Consider the following 15,973-nt stretch of genomic DNA (forward strand, 5'->3'; position numbering starts at 1 on the left):
TCCACTCGGCAAAACATTAGGAAATGTAGCTGGCTACGTTGTTTCTATGATAAACATTAGAAATATGATGGCCGTGCGTCGTTTTGCAGCATTGCGCTTCTGTTGTCATCTGATGAAAATTAAGCCATTTCCTGTCTGAATGTGTTGCACGAATGTATTTCCTGTGAAGGAAAACTATAGTTGCGCATCCCTGATCGCTACTGAAGCAAAGAAAACACTTTTGGCTTTCAATATAAAACGCGTCCCCTGTCAATACAACAGCTGGACTCACCTGCTCCCGTTTTTCTCCTGTTTTGCTATTTCCAAACAAACAGGTGACTGGCTCAACTGTTCTGGGGAACTACGGTAACCTTCATAATGTGAAATAATGTGTCCGGTGTAATGAAGAACGCAATCTGCTTGATCTCCTAACGTATCGCTCCCGGAGTGGCGCAGGGTTCTAAGGCACTGCATCTCACTACAGACCCTGGTTCGATTCCAGGCTGCATCACAACCGGCAGTGATTGGGAGTCCCATAAGGCTGCACACAATTGGCCCAGCGTCATCCGGGTTAGGGTTTGGCCTGAGTAGGCCCGTCATTGTAAATACGAATTTGTTCTTAACTGACTTGGCTAGTTTAAATAAAGTTTTAAACATTTTTTTTAATAAAAGTTGACTGCAGGAATTTACTTAAAGTAGCTACAAATATTAAAATGCTAGGCGGCGGCGGCAGCTAGGTGGCTACAAGGCGTCTGTCTGTCACCGTCATTCATTACAGACTGAGTCTTATCCACATCCTGCGCCTGTCAGGGAGCTGGAGGGGGACTTTCTACTGCTGTGGATGAGCTGGCCAGGAATCACAAAGGGACAATACAGGCTTCTGTGTCAGAATCCCAAATGGCACCCTTCTTCCTATATAGTGCACTTTTGACCAAGGTCCCTTGCCTCTGACCTCCCCCCCCCCCAATGCATTTTTAGAAGTAGATGAGAATGTAAGGAATTGGAGGAAAGAGAAATTATGAAAGAACTTATGTCCACTACAAGACTAGATGGACTCTGTTCAAAAGTAGTGCACTATATCGAGAATAGGGTGTCATTTGGGACTTTCAGTGTTACTGTCATCACTTCAACACTCCATGATTTACAGTTGGATGAGCGGCCGCCAACAGGAAGTGGAGGAAAAGCTAATCAGATTGTTATTGGGGGAGCTGCTGCACACGTTTCCTTCAGAAAGACTGTTGAATTGGAATTTTCCACCAAATAGGAGGCGTAGGAGGGGGAAGACTTAAGGAGACATTGAGGGATGCAGGACTGATAGTGTGCTATTGGTTTCTCTGATGACCCAAGTACTGAATAGCCTTGAGATTGGGAATGTGACATTTTTCTGTACATGCAGTGCTATTTAGACCGTATTTGGCAGTCCTTACGGGGTTTGAGTCAACGTACACTGTGCAATGAGCTAGCCTAAATGGCTTGCTGACCCAGCTAATTCTCTGTCTGTCTGTAGGTTTGCAGTGATGGCCTGTTGCTGGGCCCTGGATCCAGAGGAGAGGCCGAAGTTCCAGCAGCTGGTCCAGTGTCTGACTGAGTTTCATGCAGCGTTGGGGGCATACGTGTAAAATCTAGCCCTAAGCTTCAGTACGGACCAGGCCTGAAGGACCAGCAGGCCCAGGACTTACTGGACAGCACTAATCACAATGAGGAATACATTTACAAACCTTATGCCTTATAGAAAAGAAAGAAGACTTTCATTATTCTGAGAATTTTTTTTTGGAGTGAGGTTTCTATAATTTGTGCAAGCTTCAATGGATTCTCTTTCAGAGGTCGTCATATTTCCCAGCATACCTCACAAGCTTCCAGAACAGACCTATACCCTCACTATGAAACGTGACCCCACAAGGACGTGACCTCTATTGGAAGAACGTAAGAAGCTTATATGTGCCAACAAGCTGTTGCCACCATTTTCCTAACAACTACACTTTTGAGGACTTGTTTGTAAAGACATTTTTTTCCCTTTTTTTTTTTTTAATCTAAGAGAAGAAGAGATGTACATTTATTGTTGTAGATCTGTGGTTTTCAGTGTGAGGATGAGTCCACAGTAGACCAGTGGCTTCATGTATAGTAGTAGGGAATTCACATCTTCACCTCGTACACTACATAGGGAATTTGGGCCGCAGATAGGGCTTCTTCTGTGTACTTAAAGACATGCTGGTTCACTCTGTCATGGTACGGTAAACTCAAGGTTTGTACGAGAGGCCTCTTGGGGGGGGGGGGGGGGGGGGGGGGAATCGAAGGCCTAAGCAGCTCTGCTCTGCTGGGCGTTAAATTGGACAATGACATGTGGAATGTCTCTGGTCTCCACAGATCTCTACTGAAGGACCTGTTGAACATTGTGCCACAAGTCTTTTTCCTTAGGAGACGTGCCAGTGGAGCGTTAGCATAGCTGAGGACATTGTTGTTGTCGCCACATCCCATGATCTCCTCAGCATCCATTTACCCAGTAGTGTGTTCCAGACTGGATGAACACTACTACAGGCCTGTTACAGTACACTACTACAGGCCTGTTACAGTACACTACTACAGGCCTGTTTCAGTACACTGCTACAGGCCTGTTACGGTACCCTGCCGCAGGCCTGTTGCGGGTACACTGCTGCAGGCCTGTTGCGGGTACACTGCTGCAGGCCTGTTGCGGGTACACTGCTGCAGGCCTGTTGCGGGTACACTGCTGCAGGCCTGTTGCGGGTACACTGCTGCAGGCCTGTTGCGGGTACACTGCTGCAGGCCTGTTGCGGGTACACTGCTGCAGGCCTGTTGCGGGTACACTGCTGCAGGCCTGTTGCGGGTACACTGCTGCAGGCCTGTTGCGGGTACACTGCGTGCAGGCCTGTTGCGGGTACACTGCGTGCAGGCCTGTTGCGGGTACACTGCGTGCAGGCCTGTTACGGGTACCCTGCTGCAGGCCTGTTACGGGTACACTGCGTGCAGGCCTGTTACGGGTACCCTGCTGCAGGCCTGTTACGGGTACCCTGCTGCCGGCCTGTTACGGGTACCCTGCTGCAGGCCTGTTACGGGTACCCTGCTGCAGGCCTGTTACGGGTACCCTGCTGCCGGCCTGTTACGGGTACCCTGCTGCAGGCCTGTTACGGGTACACTGCGTGCAGGCCTGTTACGGGTACCCTGCTGCAGGCCTGTTACGGGTACCCTGCTGCAGGCCTGTTACGGGTACCCTGCTGCAGGCCTGTTACGGGTACCCTGCTGCAGGCCTGTTACGGGTACCCTGCTGCAGGCCTGTTACGGGTACCCTGCTGCAGGCCTGTTACGGGTACCCTGCTGCAGGCCTGTTACGGGTACCCTGCTGCAGGCCTGTTACAGTACCCTGCTGCAGGCCTGTTACAGTACCCTGCTGCAGGCCTGTCCACTACAAGACTGCTGCAGGCCTGTTACAGTGCTACAGGCCTGTTACAGTAGCCTGTTACAGTGCTACAGGCCTGTTACAGTAGCCTGTTGCAGTGCTACAGGCCTGTTACAGTACACTGTTGCAGGCCTGTTACAGTACACTGTTGCAGACCTGTTACAGTACACTGCGTGCAGGCCTGTTACAGTACACTACATACCCAGATGGGAAATGATTGGTTTATGAGTTGTGTCCAATCATTGGGAAGCTACCCATTGTACCCCTTTTGAAAATCTCAACGATCAAGTTCAAGATCAGTCATTCCCCCAGATATTTATCTAACAGGGTTGTCGTCATGAATAATATTCTTGTTTTTTTTTTAATTTTGACTGTTCTGTGTCAGAACAAAACCCAGCTACCAACCACACATTGTTTTGACAATGACAAAGTATGAATTTATACTAGAACACTATCCACTGTGAAAACAGAATTTACGTGCCAATCTGACAACGACATGACTAGCTCTGGTCCAAGGCGCTACGTGCTGCTTGCTCATGCTGAGCCTTCAGCATCAGGAAACACCAGGTAATGACCTGGACCAGAGCTACGACATGGCCTGGTCTTCTAAGATCACTGCATGTTGAATGTAAAGGCTTTTCCATCTGTAAACTGAATTCATACACACACAAAAAATTAAACTAATTTCTTCTGATTCGTGTGGTCTGTTTTTATATGTACGTTTCACCCGTTCTGTTTAAAAGACTAAGGCCCCGTATTCCCTTTACAGTACACTACTTTGGACCCATAAGGCTCTGGTCAAACAACAGTTGCACTATATACAGTTGAAGTCAGAAGTTTACATACACTTAGGTTGGAGTCATAACTCGTTTTTCAACCACTCCACAAATTCCTTGTTAACAACTATAGTTTTGGCAAGTCGGTTAGGACATCTACTTTGTGCATGACACAAGTCATTTTTCCAACAGTTGTTTACAGACAAATTATTTCACTTATAATTCACTGTGTCACAATTCCAGTGGGTCAGAAGTTTACATACACAAAGTTGACTGTGCCTTTAAACAGCTTGGAAAATTCCAGAAAATGATGTCATGACGTTAGAAGCTTCTGATAGGCTAATTGACATAATTTGAGTCAATTGGAGGTGGATGTGTTTCAAGGCCTACCTTCAAACTCAGTGCCTCTGCTTGACATGGGAAAATCAAAAGAAATCAGCCAAGACCTCAGAAAGAAAAATGGTAGACCTCCACAAGTCTGGTTCATCCTTGGGAGCAATTTCCAAATGCCTGAAGGTACCACGTTCATCTGAACAAACAATAGTATGCAAGTATAAACACCATGGGACCATGCAGCCGTCATACCGCTCAGGAAGGAGACGCGTTCTGTCTCCTAGAGATTAACGTACTTTGATGTGAAAAGTGCAAATCAATCCCAGAACAACAGCAAAAGACCTTGTGAAGATGCTGGAGGAAACCGGTACAAAAGTATATATATCCACAGTAAAACGAGTCCTATATCGACAACCTGAAAGGACGCTCAACAAGGAATAAGCAACTGCTCCAAAACCGGCATAAAAAAGACAGACTACAGTTTACAACTGCACATGAGGACAAAGATCGTACTTTTTGGAGAAATGTCCTCTGGTCTGATGAAACAAAAATAGAATTGTTTGGCCATAATGACCATCTTTATGTTTGGAGGAAAAAGGGGGATGCTTGCAAGCCGAAGAACACCATCCCAGCGGTGAAGCATGGGGGTGGCAGCATCATGTTGTGGGGGTGCTTTCCTGCAGGAGGGACTGGTGCACTTCACAAAATAGATGGCATCATGAAGGAAAATTATGTGGATATATTGAAGCAACATCTCAAGACATCAGTCAGGAAGTTAAAGCTTGGTCGCAAATGGGTCTTCCAAATGGACAATGACCCCCAGCATACTTCTAAAGTTGTGGCAAAATGGCTTAAGGACAACGAAGTCAAGGTATTGGAGTGGCCATCACAAAGCCCTGACCTCAATCCTATAGAGCAGAACTGAAAAAGCGTATGCGAGCAAGGAGGCCTACAAACCTGACTTAGTTACACCAGCTCTGTCAGGAGGAATGGGCCAAAATTCACCCAACTTATTGTGGGAAGCTTGTGGAAGGCTACCTGAAACGTTTGACCCAAGTTAAGCAATTTAAAGGCAATGCTACCAAATACTAAGTGAGTGTATGTAAACTTCTGATCCACTGGGAATGTGATGAAAGAAATTAAAGCTGAAATAAATCATTCTCTCTACTATTATTCTGACATTTTCACATTCTTAAAATAAAGTGGTGTTTCTAACTGACCTAAAACAGGGAATTTTTACTAGGATTAAATGTCAGGAATTGTGAAAAACTGAGTTTAAACGTATTTGGCTAAAGTGTATGTAAACTTCCGACTTCAACAGTAAGTCATAGGGTGCCATTTGGGACAAAGTCCTACATGTTTGCCTGTTTGTTTGAAGTGCAGGAGGAAGACATGGGCATAGCCTGATTGGCAGGATCCTCGCTGTGCTTAGGAGTTTCCTGAACATCAAAGCTTTATTGTACAGTAGTAGCATAGCAGTGCTTTCACAGTTGCACAGCCAAGAACCAATCTGAACTATAGTCACAGTAATTGATAACCACAACTCGGACTGTGGAGGTATTCCTGGGGGCACAGAGACATAACATTTAGGGGTTTATAAAGGCTCATACATGCTTATAACAAGTTATTAAGCATTATAAACTGGGTGGTTCGATGCCCTGAATGCTGATTGGCTGACAGCCGTGGTATATCAGACCGTATACCACAGGTATGACAAAACCATGTATTTTTACTGCTCTAATTACATTGGTAACCAGTTTATAATAGCATTAAGGCACCTCAGGGGTTTGGAGTATATGGCCAATATACTCAGCGTTGTGTTGTGTCGTGTGTAAGAACAGCCCTTAGCCGTGGTATATCGGCCTTATTACTTAATTATACCTGCAGGCTATGTGTTACCTATAGAACAGTTTCATTAACCAAGAATATCACTACAAGATGAAAATGTTATGCCCAGCATTAGTTTAAACCATAGATCCTTTATGGAGTTATGATGTACTACTCTGTGTGGGTCTGAAATGGTGCCCCATTTCCTCTTGGCCCTGGTCAATAGTAGTGCACTATACAGGAAACAAGGTGCTATTTGGGATGCATCCCCTCCCCCGTATGGATCAATGTTGACATTGTTATACAGCAGGGGAACAAAGACCCGTGTTTTGATTCACCCGCCTGAGGATCAAGTCACTAACCAAGACATGTGCTACACTGTTTCAACATGGCGTAATGGAAACTTATCTCAAATCTAATTTGTGGAGGAAACCAGGTTGACAAAGCCTGAGATGCTAAACAAGACACTGACCTGATGTTTTGAGGGTTGGTCCCAAAATGGCATCCTGTCCCCTATGGGGCCCTGGTTAAATGTAGTGCACTACATAGGGAATAGGGTGCCATTTGGGATGCACCTTAGTTTAAAAAAAAGAAGAAAAAAAAGTTTGGTTGTTCAGAGGGGCGAATGTTGTAAGACTTACAGAACAATGTCCTCTTTAGTTTTCCAGATGCTAGCTAAGCCTTTTGAATTGATAGTCAAACTTTTATTTGCAGTTCTGAAACCCCTTCCTAGAACATCCCCACCGCAGAAGTAAAAATAAATGTGTTGTTTGTTCCTCCTGCTTCTGCAGTTGTCTATGAATGGTTGATGCTACAATACCCAAACAGCTGTTGATTGGTTAGAATTAGAGTTTCAGTCCAGGTTTTCCAGAAATCCTAGTTGGAGGATTCCTGGATGTCCGGCTTATTCCGTCTTGATTCTCTGAGTCTTTCAACTGAGATTCCTGGAAAACCAGGCAATGTTGGGGAAGTTACTAGTAGTTAATAAAGCTGTATGTTCCTCATGCTGCTACAGGTCGGTAAACTGGGCATCACTAGTGATACGTCTGCTACAGGTCAGTAAACCGGGCATCACTAGTGATACGTCTGCTACAGGTCAGTAAACTGGGCATCACTAGTGATACGTCTGCTACAGGTCAGTAAACTGGGCATCACTAGTGATACGTCTGCTACAGGTCAGTAAACTGGGCATCACTAGTGATACGTCTGCTACAGGTCAGTAAACTGGGCATCACTAGTGATACGTATGCTACGGGTCAGTAAACTGGGCATCACTAGTGATATGTCTGCTACAGGTCAGTAAACTGGGCATCACTAGTGATACGTCTGCTACAAGTCAGATCTAGTACCAGATGGGATGACCCAACCCACCACCACCAAAAAAAACAGGGGCTGATCCATTTTTAGCCCAGTGGGCCTATCTACCCTGGGATCATTATCTGGGTAATAATGTCGTCCTCGAGGAAGAAAATGGACCGGTGCGTTTAGAAATGCCAGGGCTGATTTTTCTGGTCCCAGTCCGCCCCTAACCACCACCACCACCTGGTCTCTGTAACCACCTAACTGCCGATTTAGTGCCCATTTTCAGGTGTTCACAGTAATACCATTAACAACATCACTTTTACAATAGGTCAATCAAGGTCATGTGAATGCTTTTCAACCAAAATAAATGTGTTGTGGTGTTGATTTATTGTAGTCTGTCTATGCTTGCCCTTTTTCTTTCCTGGGTTGATCCTTAATGGTTCCCACTGTGTGTTCGGCTGCTAAGCCTTGAACTGGCTTTGATGGAATAATGACACCTTTTGTAAGACTTGTGTGATTTATCAGCAGAACACCTATTACCTCCTGTTGGATGTGTGTCAAGGAAGGAGGGAGGGTGTGAGGGAAGGAGGGAGGGTGTGAGGGAAGGAGGGAGGGTGTGAGGGAAGGAGGGAGGGTGTGTGTGTTCCTGCGTGCGTGCGTCTGTGCCTCACATTCACGGCTAAGTAACAGACTGACTTCCCTAATTCGTCATTCACATCGATGACAGAAGGTAAAAAATGTAACAGATCGGTGAGACTTGTCTGTCAGCGGTAGACTCAGACGTTTCACCTAGCCTATGTGTCAGACCCACAACAGGCAAGATGAGTATCAATGGCTGTGAAATAACCTACTGTCAACTTTTTTTCAATGCTGAACTGTAAATGTAGAAAAACAAAAGCTGGAAACTTTTGTTGGATTGTCAATTTAAATTTTTAAAAAAAAGTTTAAACTGAACTATACTTTCATTGAAAATCATTTTATATGCAGTGCTGCAATTAAAACATATTGACTCCGTTTGTGTATGATCATTTTATTCAATATTTGTCCAAACAATTACATAAGACATTTCTTATTGTTGAGTAAAAACAATCCCCACGCTGCTGTGCCTGTAAAAACAGGTCATGTGTGCCAAATATGGTCTTTTCATCAGTACGTTCAAAACATGGTGCGCGTGGAGTTGTGGGTTGAGTTGGCCCCATTACATCACTGTGAGCCATAAAAGCTCATTGACACTCACCAGAGTAGAACACTGTGGGACAGCTATTACCTCTTCAACATAGAGAGACTCACTACTGCTGAGTTCTGCTGCCCTGGACTGGACTCTCCTGTCTCTCTCTCTCTCTTCTCTGGATACCTTTTACTCTTCACAGCAGAGGGAGATTTGTGTCAAAAATATGAAGAAACCAACATCTGTATTTAGCAATATAAAGGTAAGTTGTTTAGTATTATTTGTTTATCATCCTGTCATACTGTCATTTATTATTGGAGACATTTGATTAAACACATACCCCACCCCCTCTTCATTTAGAAGAGTGTTTTGGTGGTATTTTCTCCAACGCATAAAATGTCTTTGATTTGGTAATAGCGACGTTTGATCCATACAGTCCTGCTCAGGTGGCACTGAGAAACCAGGAAGCTTGATCACCTATCTCCTTCATTACTCATGCTGGGTACTGATAGATACTTCATTTCATTGTCAACCTTTTTTTGTATGTCTGAATTATCAACATGGCTGATCAAAATACACGTGTCTTCAGTGGATATAGCCTGCTCTATCTACTCTAGATATAATACATCCTACAGTAGCCTAAGCTATAGATCCTCACCATGTTACTAGAGCAGTCTGTTAAGTTAAAATAACAATTTTTAAAAAAGCGGCTATTACTACAGAAGTTTATTCTAAATACTAATGACGTCACATAGTTAGCCACACCTGGATGTTTCAGCATGTTGCCCGGGGCAGAATAGTGTACCTTGCACCAGCTTCAGTTGTCATTGTAGCAAGAAATATTCCTGGAATGTCTTTTCCTCCCTTTGTTTGGTCTGTTTGACGTGATATGGTTCATTACCCATCCTACCTGGGGGGGGGGGGGGCATCCTGGGGTGGGGGGGGTCTTTATCTTAATGAATGGGACGGATGTCACAACATCTGGTCTCACCAGGGTTCATTTTGGCATTTTTTTTTAGATAGAATCTATTCTTAGTCATTTTGACCAAAAAATCATTCAGTCTTAGTCACATTTTTTTGTCATTTTAAATAATGATTTAGTCTAGTTATTGTCAAAATGATGAAAAGAGTGGGCCATTTTAGTCACATCACATTTATATTGCCTCTTTAACCTATAGTAAACAATCACTTTCTTCCATGTGCACAAACATACATAACTTGTCCTAATATTATTTTGTTCTGCTTCATCCTATTCTCTTCCCAACAGCAGAAATATGACAAACATATATAATATACAACAATTCTCTGGCCATGTAAATTCCTAATTCAGCCTACATAGATATCACTCATTACATAGAAAACAGGCATATGAGAGAGCGAGAGAGGGGCACAATCACCAGATGATGATACAAAGTATTGGCAAGGTCATATGGGTTGCACCTCCATCTCTCGATCGCGTCATTGGCATTGTTATCAACGTTCCACAGTCGCTTCAGCCACACTGATGTCCAGAAATAGTGCGGGAGGTAATGACTAAACACGGGAGGTAATGACTGAACACGGGAGGTAATGACTGAACACGGGAGATAATGACTGAACACGGGAGGTAATGACTGAACGGGAGGTAATGACTGAACGGGAGGTAATGACTGAATGGGAGATAATGACTGTTTCACCCAGTGATGTAGTCGAGTCACTAAACCTCGAGTCCCAATCCAGTCTCAAGTCACCAATGGGCGAGTCCCTATGCCTGAAGTCCGAGTCCCCATGCTCGAGTCCTGATCCAAATGCTCAAGTCTGAGTCACTGGGTCCACATTAACTCAAAATAAAGTTATTTACCTAGTCAGATATAATGTAGTGGCAAGAGGGATTTAGTAATTCAATTGTTTGATTTCTTTCTGTACCACCAAATGTTTGCATATAGGCTACTGGTAATATTACCATCGATACGTTCAGTAGGCTACTGGTATTGTTACCAGGGCCATGTTCAGTTACATTTTACATTTTAGTAAAATGTACAGAAGGTGCATTCAACTTAAGATAGCTCGGTGAAACAACCTGCGAGGGGGTGGTAGGGTTTCAGATGTTTCCAGAAGATGGGCGGAGACTCTGCTGTCCTAGCTTCAGGAGGAAGTTGTTTCCGCCATTGGGATGCCAGGACAGAAAAGAGCTTGGACTGGACTGAGCGGGAGCTGCCCTCTGTAGGGATGGGAGGGCCAAGAGAACAGAGGTGGCAGAACGGAGTGCTGTGGTTGGGCTGTAGGGTTTGAACAGAGCCTGAAGGGTAGGGAGGGGCAGTTCCTCTTGCTGTTCCGTAGGTAAGCACCATGGTCTTATAGTGGATGCGAGCTCCAACTGGAAGCCAGTTGAGTGTGTGGAGACTCGGGGTGACATGGGAGAATTAGGGAAGGTTGAACACCAGGCGGGCGGCAGCATTCTGGATAAGTTGCAGGGGTTTGATGGCATGTTATCCAGGGGCACTACAAGGTTCTTTGCACTTTGGGACAGCGTGGAGTTGTCAACCGTGACGGAGAAGTCTTGGAGCGGGCAGGAGGAAGAGCCTTCTCCAGGAGGAAGAGCAGCTCCGTCTTGTCGAGACTGAGCTTGAGGTGGTGGGCTGACACCCAAACTGAGATATCGGCCAGGCACTCAGAGATGTGTGTCGCCACCTGGGTGTCAGAAGGAGGAAAAAGAGAAAAGTAGTTAAGTGTCATCCTCATAGCAGTGATAGGAGAGACCATGTGAGGATATGACGGAGCCAAGTGACTTGGTGTATAGGGAGAAGAGGAGAGGGCCTAGAACCGAGCCCTGGGGGACACCAGTAGTGAGAATACGTGATGCAGATACTGATCCTCTCCATGTCAGCTGGTAGGAGCGGCCTGCCAGGTAGGATGCAATCCAAGAGTGTCCAGAGCCTGAGACGCCCAGCCCTGAGAGAGTGGAGAGGGGGATCTGATAGAGCCTGAGACGCCCAGTCCTGAGAGAGTGGAGAGGGGGATCTGATAGAGCCTGAGATGCCCAGCCCTGAGAGGGGGATCTGATAGAGCCTGAGACACCCAGCCCTGAGAGGGTGGAGAGGAGGATCTGATAGAGCCTGAAACGCCCAGCCCTGAGAGAGTGGAGAGGAGGATCTGATAGCGCCTGAGACACCCAGCCCTGAGAGAGTGGAGAGGAGGATCTGATAGTTCCCAGTGTCGAAGGCAGAGGATAGATCTAGGAGGATGAGAACAGAGGAGAGAGAGAGTCAGCTTTGACAGTGCAGAGAGCCTCCATGACAGAGAGGAGCAGTCAAAGTTGAGTGACCCGTCTTGAAGCCTGACTGGTTAGGGTCAAGAAGACGGTTCTGAGAGAGATAACGAGAAAGTTTGTCAGAAACGGCACGTGTTTTGTAAAGAAAATAAAGAATGTCTGTAGTTTTTGACCTTGAGAGTCGAGTGTTGGTTTCTTGAGGAGGGGAGCCACTCGGGCCATTTTGAAGTAAGTGGTCAGGGCGGAGTTAATGTGGTAAGTGAGGAATGGGAGAAGGTCTCCAGAAATGGTCTGGAGGAGGGGATTGAGTTGTGTGGGAAGTTTGATGGGTGGCCGTACCTCAATTGTCCCAGGATTTTGTCTGGAGAGAGAGGGGAGATAGATGTCAAGGCCTAGGGTAGTTCTGTGTGAGTGGGACCACTTGACTCAATAGGCTGAATGAATAAGGAGCAGATGTCGTCAACCTTCTTTTCAAAGTGGTTGACAAAGTCATCTGCGGAGAGGGAGGAGGAAGGGGGTGGAGGATTAAGGAGGGAGGAGAAGGTGGGAAATAGTTTCCCAGGGTTAGAGGCAGAATCTTGAAATGTAGAGTGGTAGAAAGTGGATGTAAAAGCAGATACCGAGGAAGATAAGGTAGAGAGGAGGGAGTGAAAGGATGATGGGTTCTCTGGAAGTTTAGTTTTCCTCCATTTTTGTTCTGTAATTTTACAATGAGTCACTCAGCCATGGAGCAGGAGGGGAAAGCCGAGCCGGCCGAGAGGAAAGTGGACAGTGCGAGTCATAGAATGCGGAAAGGGAGGAGAGTAGGGTCGAAGAGACAGGATCAGGAGACAGGAGGGAGAAGGATTTAGTAGAAGGGAGAGAGGATAGAAGAGGAGATGGTAGTGGGAGAGAGAGAGTGAAGATTGCGACAGTGCATGACCATCTGGGTAGGGGCTGAGTGGTTAGGGTTGGAGGGAAGGGATACCTGGAGGGGTAGGGACTGAGTGGTTAGGGCAGGAGGAGAGGGAGACCTGGAGGGGGTAGGGACTGAGTGGTTAGGGTTGGAGGAGAGGGAGACCTGGAGGGGGGTTACAGTGAGATTAGTAGGAGAACAGAGACCTGGAGGGGGGTTACAGAGAGATTAGTAGGAGAACAGAGACCTGGAGGGGGGTTACAGTGAGATTAGTAGGAGAACAGAGACCTGGAGGGGGGTTACAGTGAGATTATTAGGAGAACAGAGACCTGGAGGGGGGTTACAGTGAGATTATTAGGAGAACAGAGACCTGGAGGGGGGTTACAGTGAGATTAGTAGGAGAACAGAGACCTGGAGGGGGGTTACAGTGAGAGTAGTAGGAGAACAGAGACCTGGAGGGGGGTTACAGTGAGATTAGTAGGAGAACAGAGACCAGGAGGGGGGTTACAGTGAGATTAGTAGGAGAACAGAGACCTGGAGGGGGGTTACAGTGAGATTAGTAGGAGAACAGAGACCTGGAGGGGGGGTTCCAGTGAGATTAGTAGGAGAACAGAGACCTGGAGGGGGGTTCTAGTGAGATTAGTAGGAGAACAGAGACCTGGAGGGGGGTTACAGTGAGATTAGTAGGAGAACAGAGACCTGGAGGGGGGTTACAGTGAGATTAGTAGGAGAACAGAGACCTGGAGGGGGGTTACAGTGAGATTAGTAGGAGAACAGAGACCTGGATGGGGTTACAGTGAGATTAGTAGGAGAACAGAGACCTGGAGGGGGGTTACAGTGAGATTAGTAGGAGAACAGAGACCTGGAGGGGGGTTACAGTGAGAGTAGTAGGAGAACAGAGACCTGGAGGGGGGTTACAGTGAGATTAGTAGGAGAACAGAGACCTGGAGGGGGGTTACAGTGAGATTAGTAGGAGAACAGAGACCTGGAGGGGGGTTACAGTGAGATTAGTAGGAGAACAGAGACCTAGAGGGGGGTTACAGTGAGATTAGTAGGAGAACAGAGACCTGGAGGGGGGTTACAGTGAGATTAGTAGGAGAACAGAGACCTGGAGGGGGGTTACAGTGAGATTAGTAGGAGAACAGAGACCTGGAGGGGGGTTACAGTGAGATTAGTAGGAGAACAGAGACCTGGAGGGGGGTTACAGTGAGATTAGTAGGAGAACAGCCTCTAGTAAAGATGAGGTCAAGAGTATTGCCTGCCTTGTGAGTGGGAGGGGATTGGGAAAGGATGAGGTCAAAAAAGGCAAAGATACATTTATCTAAGGCAGATGTCGGGAGGTTGAAGTCGCCCAGAACGAAAAGCGGTAAGCCATCATCAGGAAAGGAGTTTATCAAAGTGTCAAGTTCAGTGATGAACTCTAAGGGCACCTGGTGGGCGATTATGACAACAATGTTAAACTTGAGTGGACAAGCGATAGTGACAGCATGGAATTGAAACGAGGAGATGGACAGGTGGGAGAGGAGGTGTACAGGTGAGAGAGGAGGTGGACAGGTGAGTGAGAGAAGAGGTGGACAGGTAGGTGAGAGAAGAGGTGGACAGGTGAGTGAGAGAAGAGGTGGACAGGTGAGTGAGAGAAGAGGTGGACAGGTGAGTGAGAGAAGAGGTGGACAGGTGAGTGAGAGAAGAGGTGGACAGGTGAGAGAGGAGATGGACAGGTGAGAGAGGGAGAAAATAGAATCTCCACATAGGATACATTAGTAGTCCTGTTCCACCACCACGACGACCAGATGCTCTCGGACTATGAGAGGAAACGTAGTCAGATGAAGAGAGAGCAGCTGGAGTAGCAGTGTTCTCTGGGGTGATCCATGTCTCCGTCAGGGACAAAAAGTCAAGGGAGACCAGGAATTCCACAAGGGGTGTGTGCGCTGGGTTCTAAATTCTTAATTAGAAGGGTTGCAGCCAAGCGGTAGGGAGCGTCTGTAAAGGCTACAGGGAGAGGAATGAACTGGGATAGAAAACACACACATACAGTAGTTGCCAGAGCTACAAAATAGCTAAATGAGAGAATCTGTAAATAACGAGGTAAGATACTGAAGTGAGAGAGTGGAGCATTCCTCTCTGTCCTTCCATCCAAAAACTCGTCTTTGTTTCGGCGACGGTCTTAGTTTTGATGACGAGACCACAGCTGACACTGATTACCAAAACCACAACTGTCAAAGATTGCCCTGCCCCTTTATCCTGGTTGATGTGGCAACAATCAGCTGCAAGATATGAGCAGGAAGCAGTTCACACACCAAGTAGGCTACAGGGAAGACAGGAAGCACTTAAAGTAGCTAGCCTTAGCTAACAAGCAAAAACGTTCTCAAAACGTTGCAGATAGAAATGTCATGAATAGAGCCGACGTTGTTACTAATTCAACATGTCAGAGAGACATGTTTTTTTCTACATAGCATACTTCTATCTGAACGTTGCAAAATGTTGTGTCCTGCTGAACGCGCCCCAGGTTGTTAGCTATAGCAAGCTAATGGAGGTACCATGACTGAACAAGGTGTAGCCTAAACAAATGGTTAATTGTCCCGTCCACAAGTTGCCTAGTTTTAAAACTGCCTTATGCTTTATGATTGTTAAATGTGGCCCGCCAATGCACCATAGAAAGAAACAAACTTTGCACAGGTATTATGGGTCAAATCTTTTCAACGGAAGAATCAAGTCATTTTTTTTCTGAGGAAAAGAGGGAGTACTTTAACCTGGCTCTGAAATGCAATTGAGGAAAGTACGAGGGTTGAACGAGACTACAAATTCAAAAACCTTTCTATACTCAAGGCAGAGAAATACATACTGTAGCTAGACTGTTGATTTACTATTAAAAACTTAATGCTGCAATTGTTTTTATTTTGGTTAGCAGCTTGTGTTTTCAGCTTGTGTTTCGTAGCCTTTTCCTGCAGTCAAATGACCACATCGCCCTCTAGTGGCATTATGGGTGGAATGTTATTAATATTTTTCATAATTAATAAACATATCTTTTTAA

General features: G+C 45.9%; 2 protein-coding genes across 5 annotated transcripts in view; both read left to right on the forward strand.

Moving 5' to 3' along the window:
• Window positions 1–4,085, forward strand: part of LOC106560633 (tyrosine-protein kinase RYK) — a 96,710-nt gene extending 92,625 nt beyond the window's left edge. For all 4 annotated transcript variants that reach the window (XM_045687966.2, XM_045687969.2, XM_045687967.2 and 1 more), the window contains one exon: window positions 1,487–4,085. In XM_045687966.2, the coding sequence (XP_045543922.1) occupies window positions 1,487–1,598 (112 nt within the window). In that variant the 3' untranslated portion in view covers window positions 1,599–4,085. The remainder of the gene's footprint in view (window positions 1–1,486) is intronic.
• Window positions 4,086–8,856: 4,771 nt separating this feature from the next.
• LOC106560616 (solute carrier organic anion transporter family member 2A1) overlaps window positions 8,857–15,973 on the forward strand; it is a 43,642-nt gene continuing 36,525 nt past the window's right edge. The window contains exon 1 of the mRNA XM_045687971.2: window positions 8,857–9,059. Within this exon, the coding sequence (XP_045543927.1) occupies window positions 9,024–9,059 (36 nt within the window). The 5' untranslated portion in view covers window positions 8,857–9,023. The remainder of the gene's footprint in view (window positions 9,060–15,973) is intronic.

Source organism: Salmo salar, chromosome 10, assembly GCF_965601325.2.
Source record: "Salmo salar chromosome 10, fSalSal1, whole genome shotgun sequence".
NCBI lineage: Eukaryota > Metazoa > Chordata > Actinopteri > Salmoniformes > Salmonidae > Salmo > Salmo salar.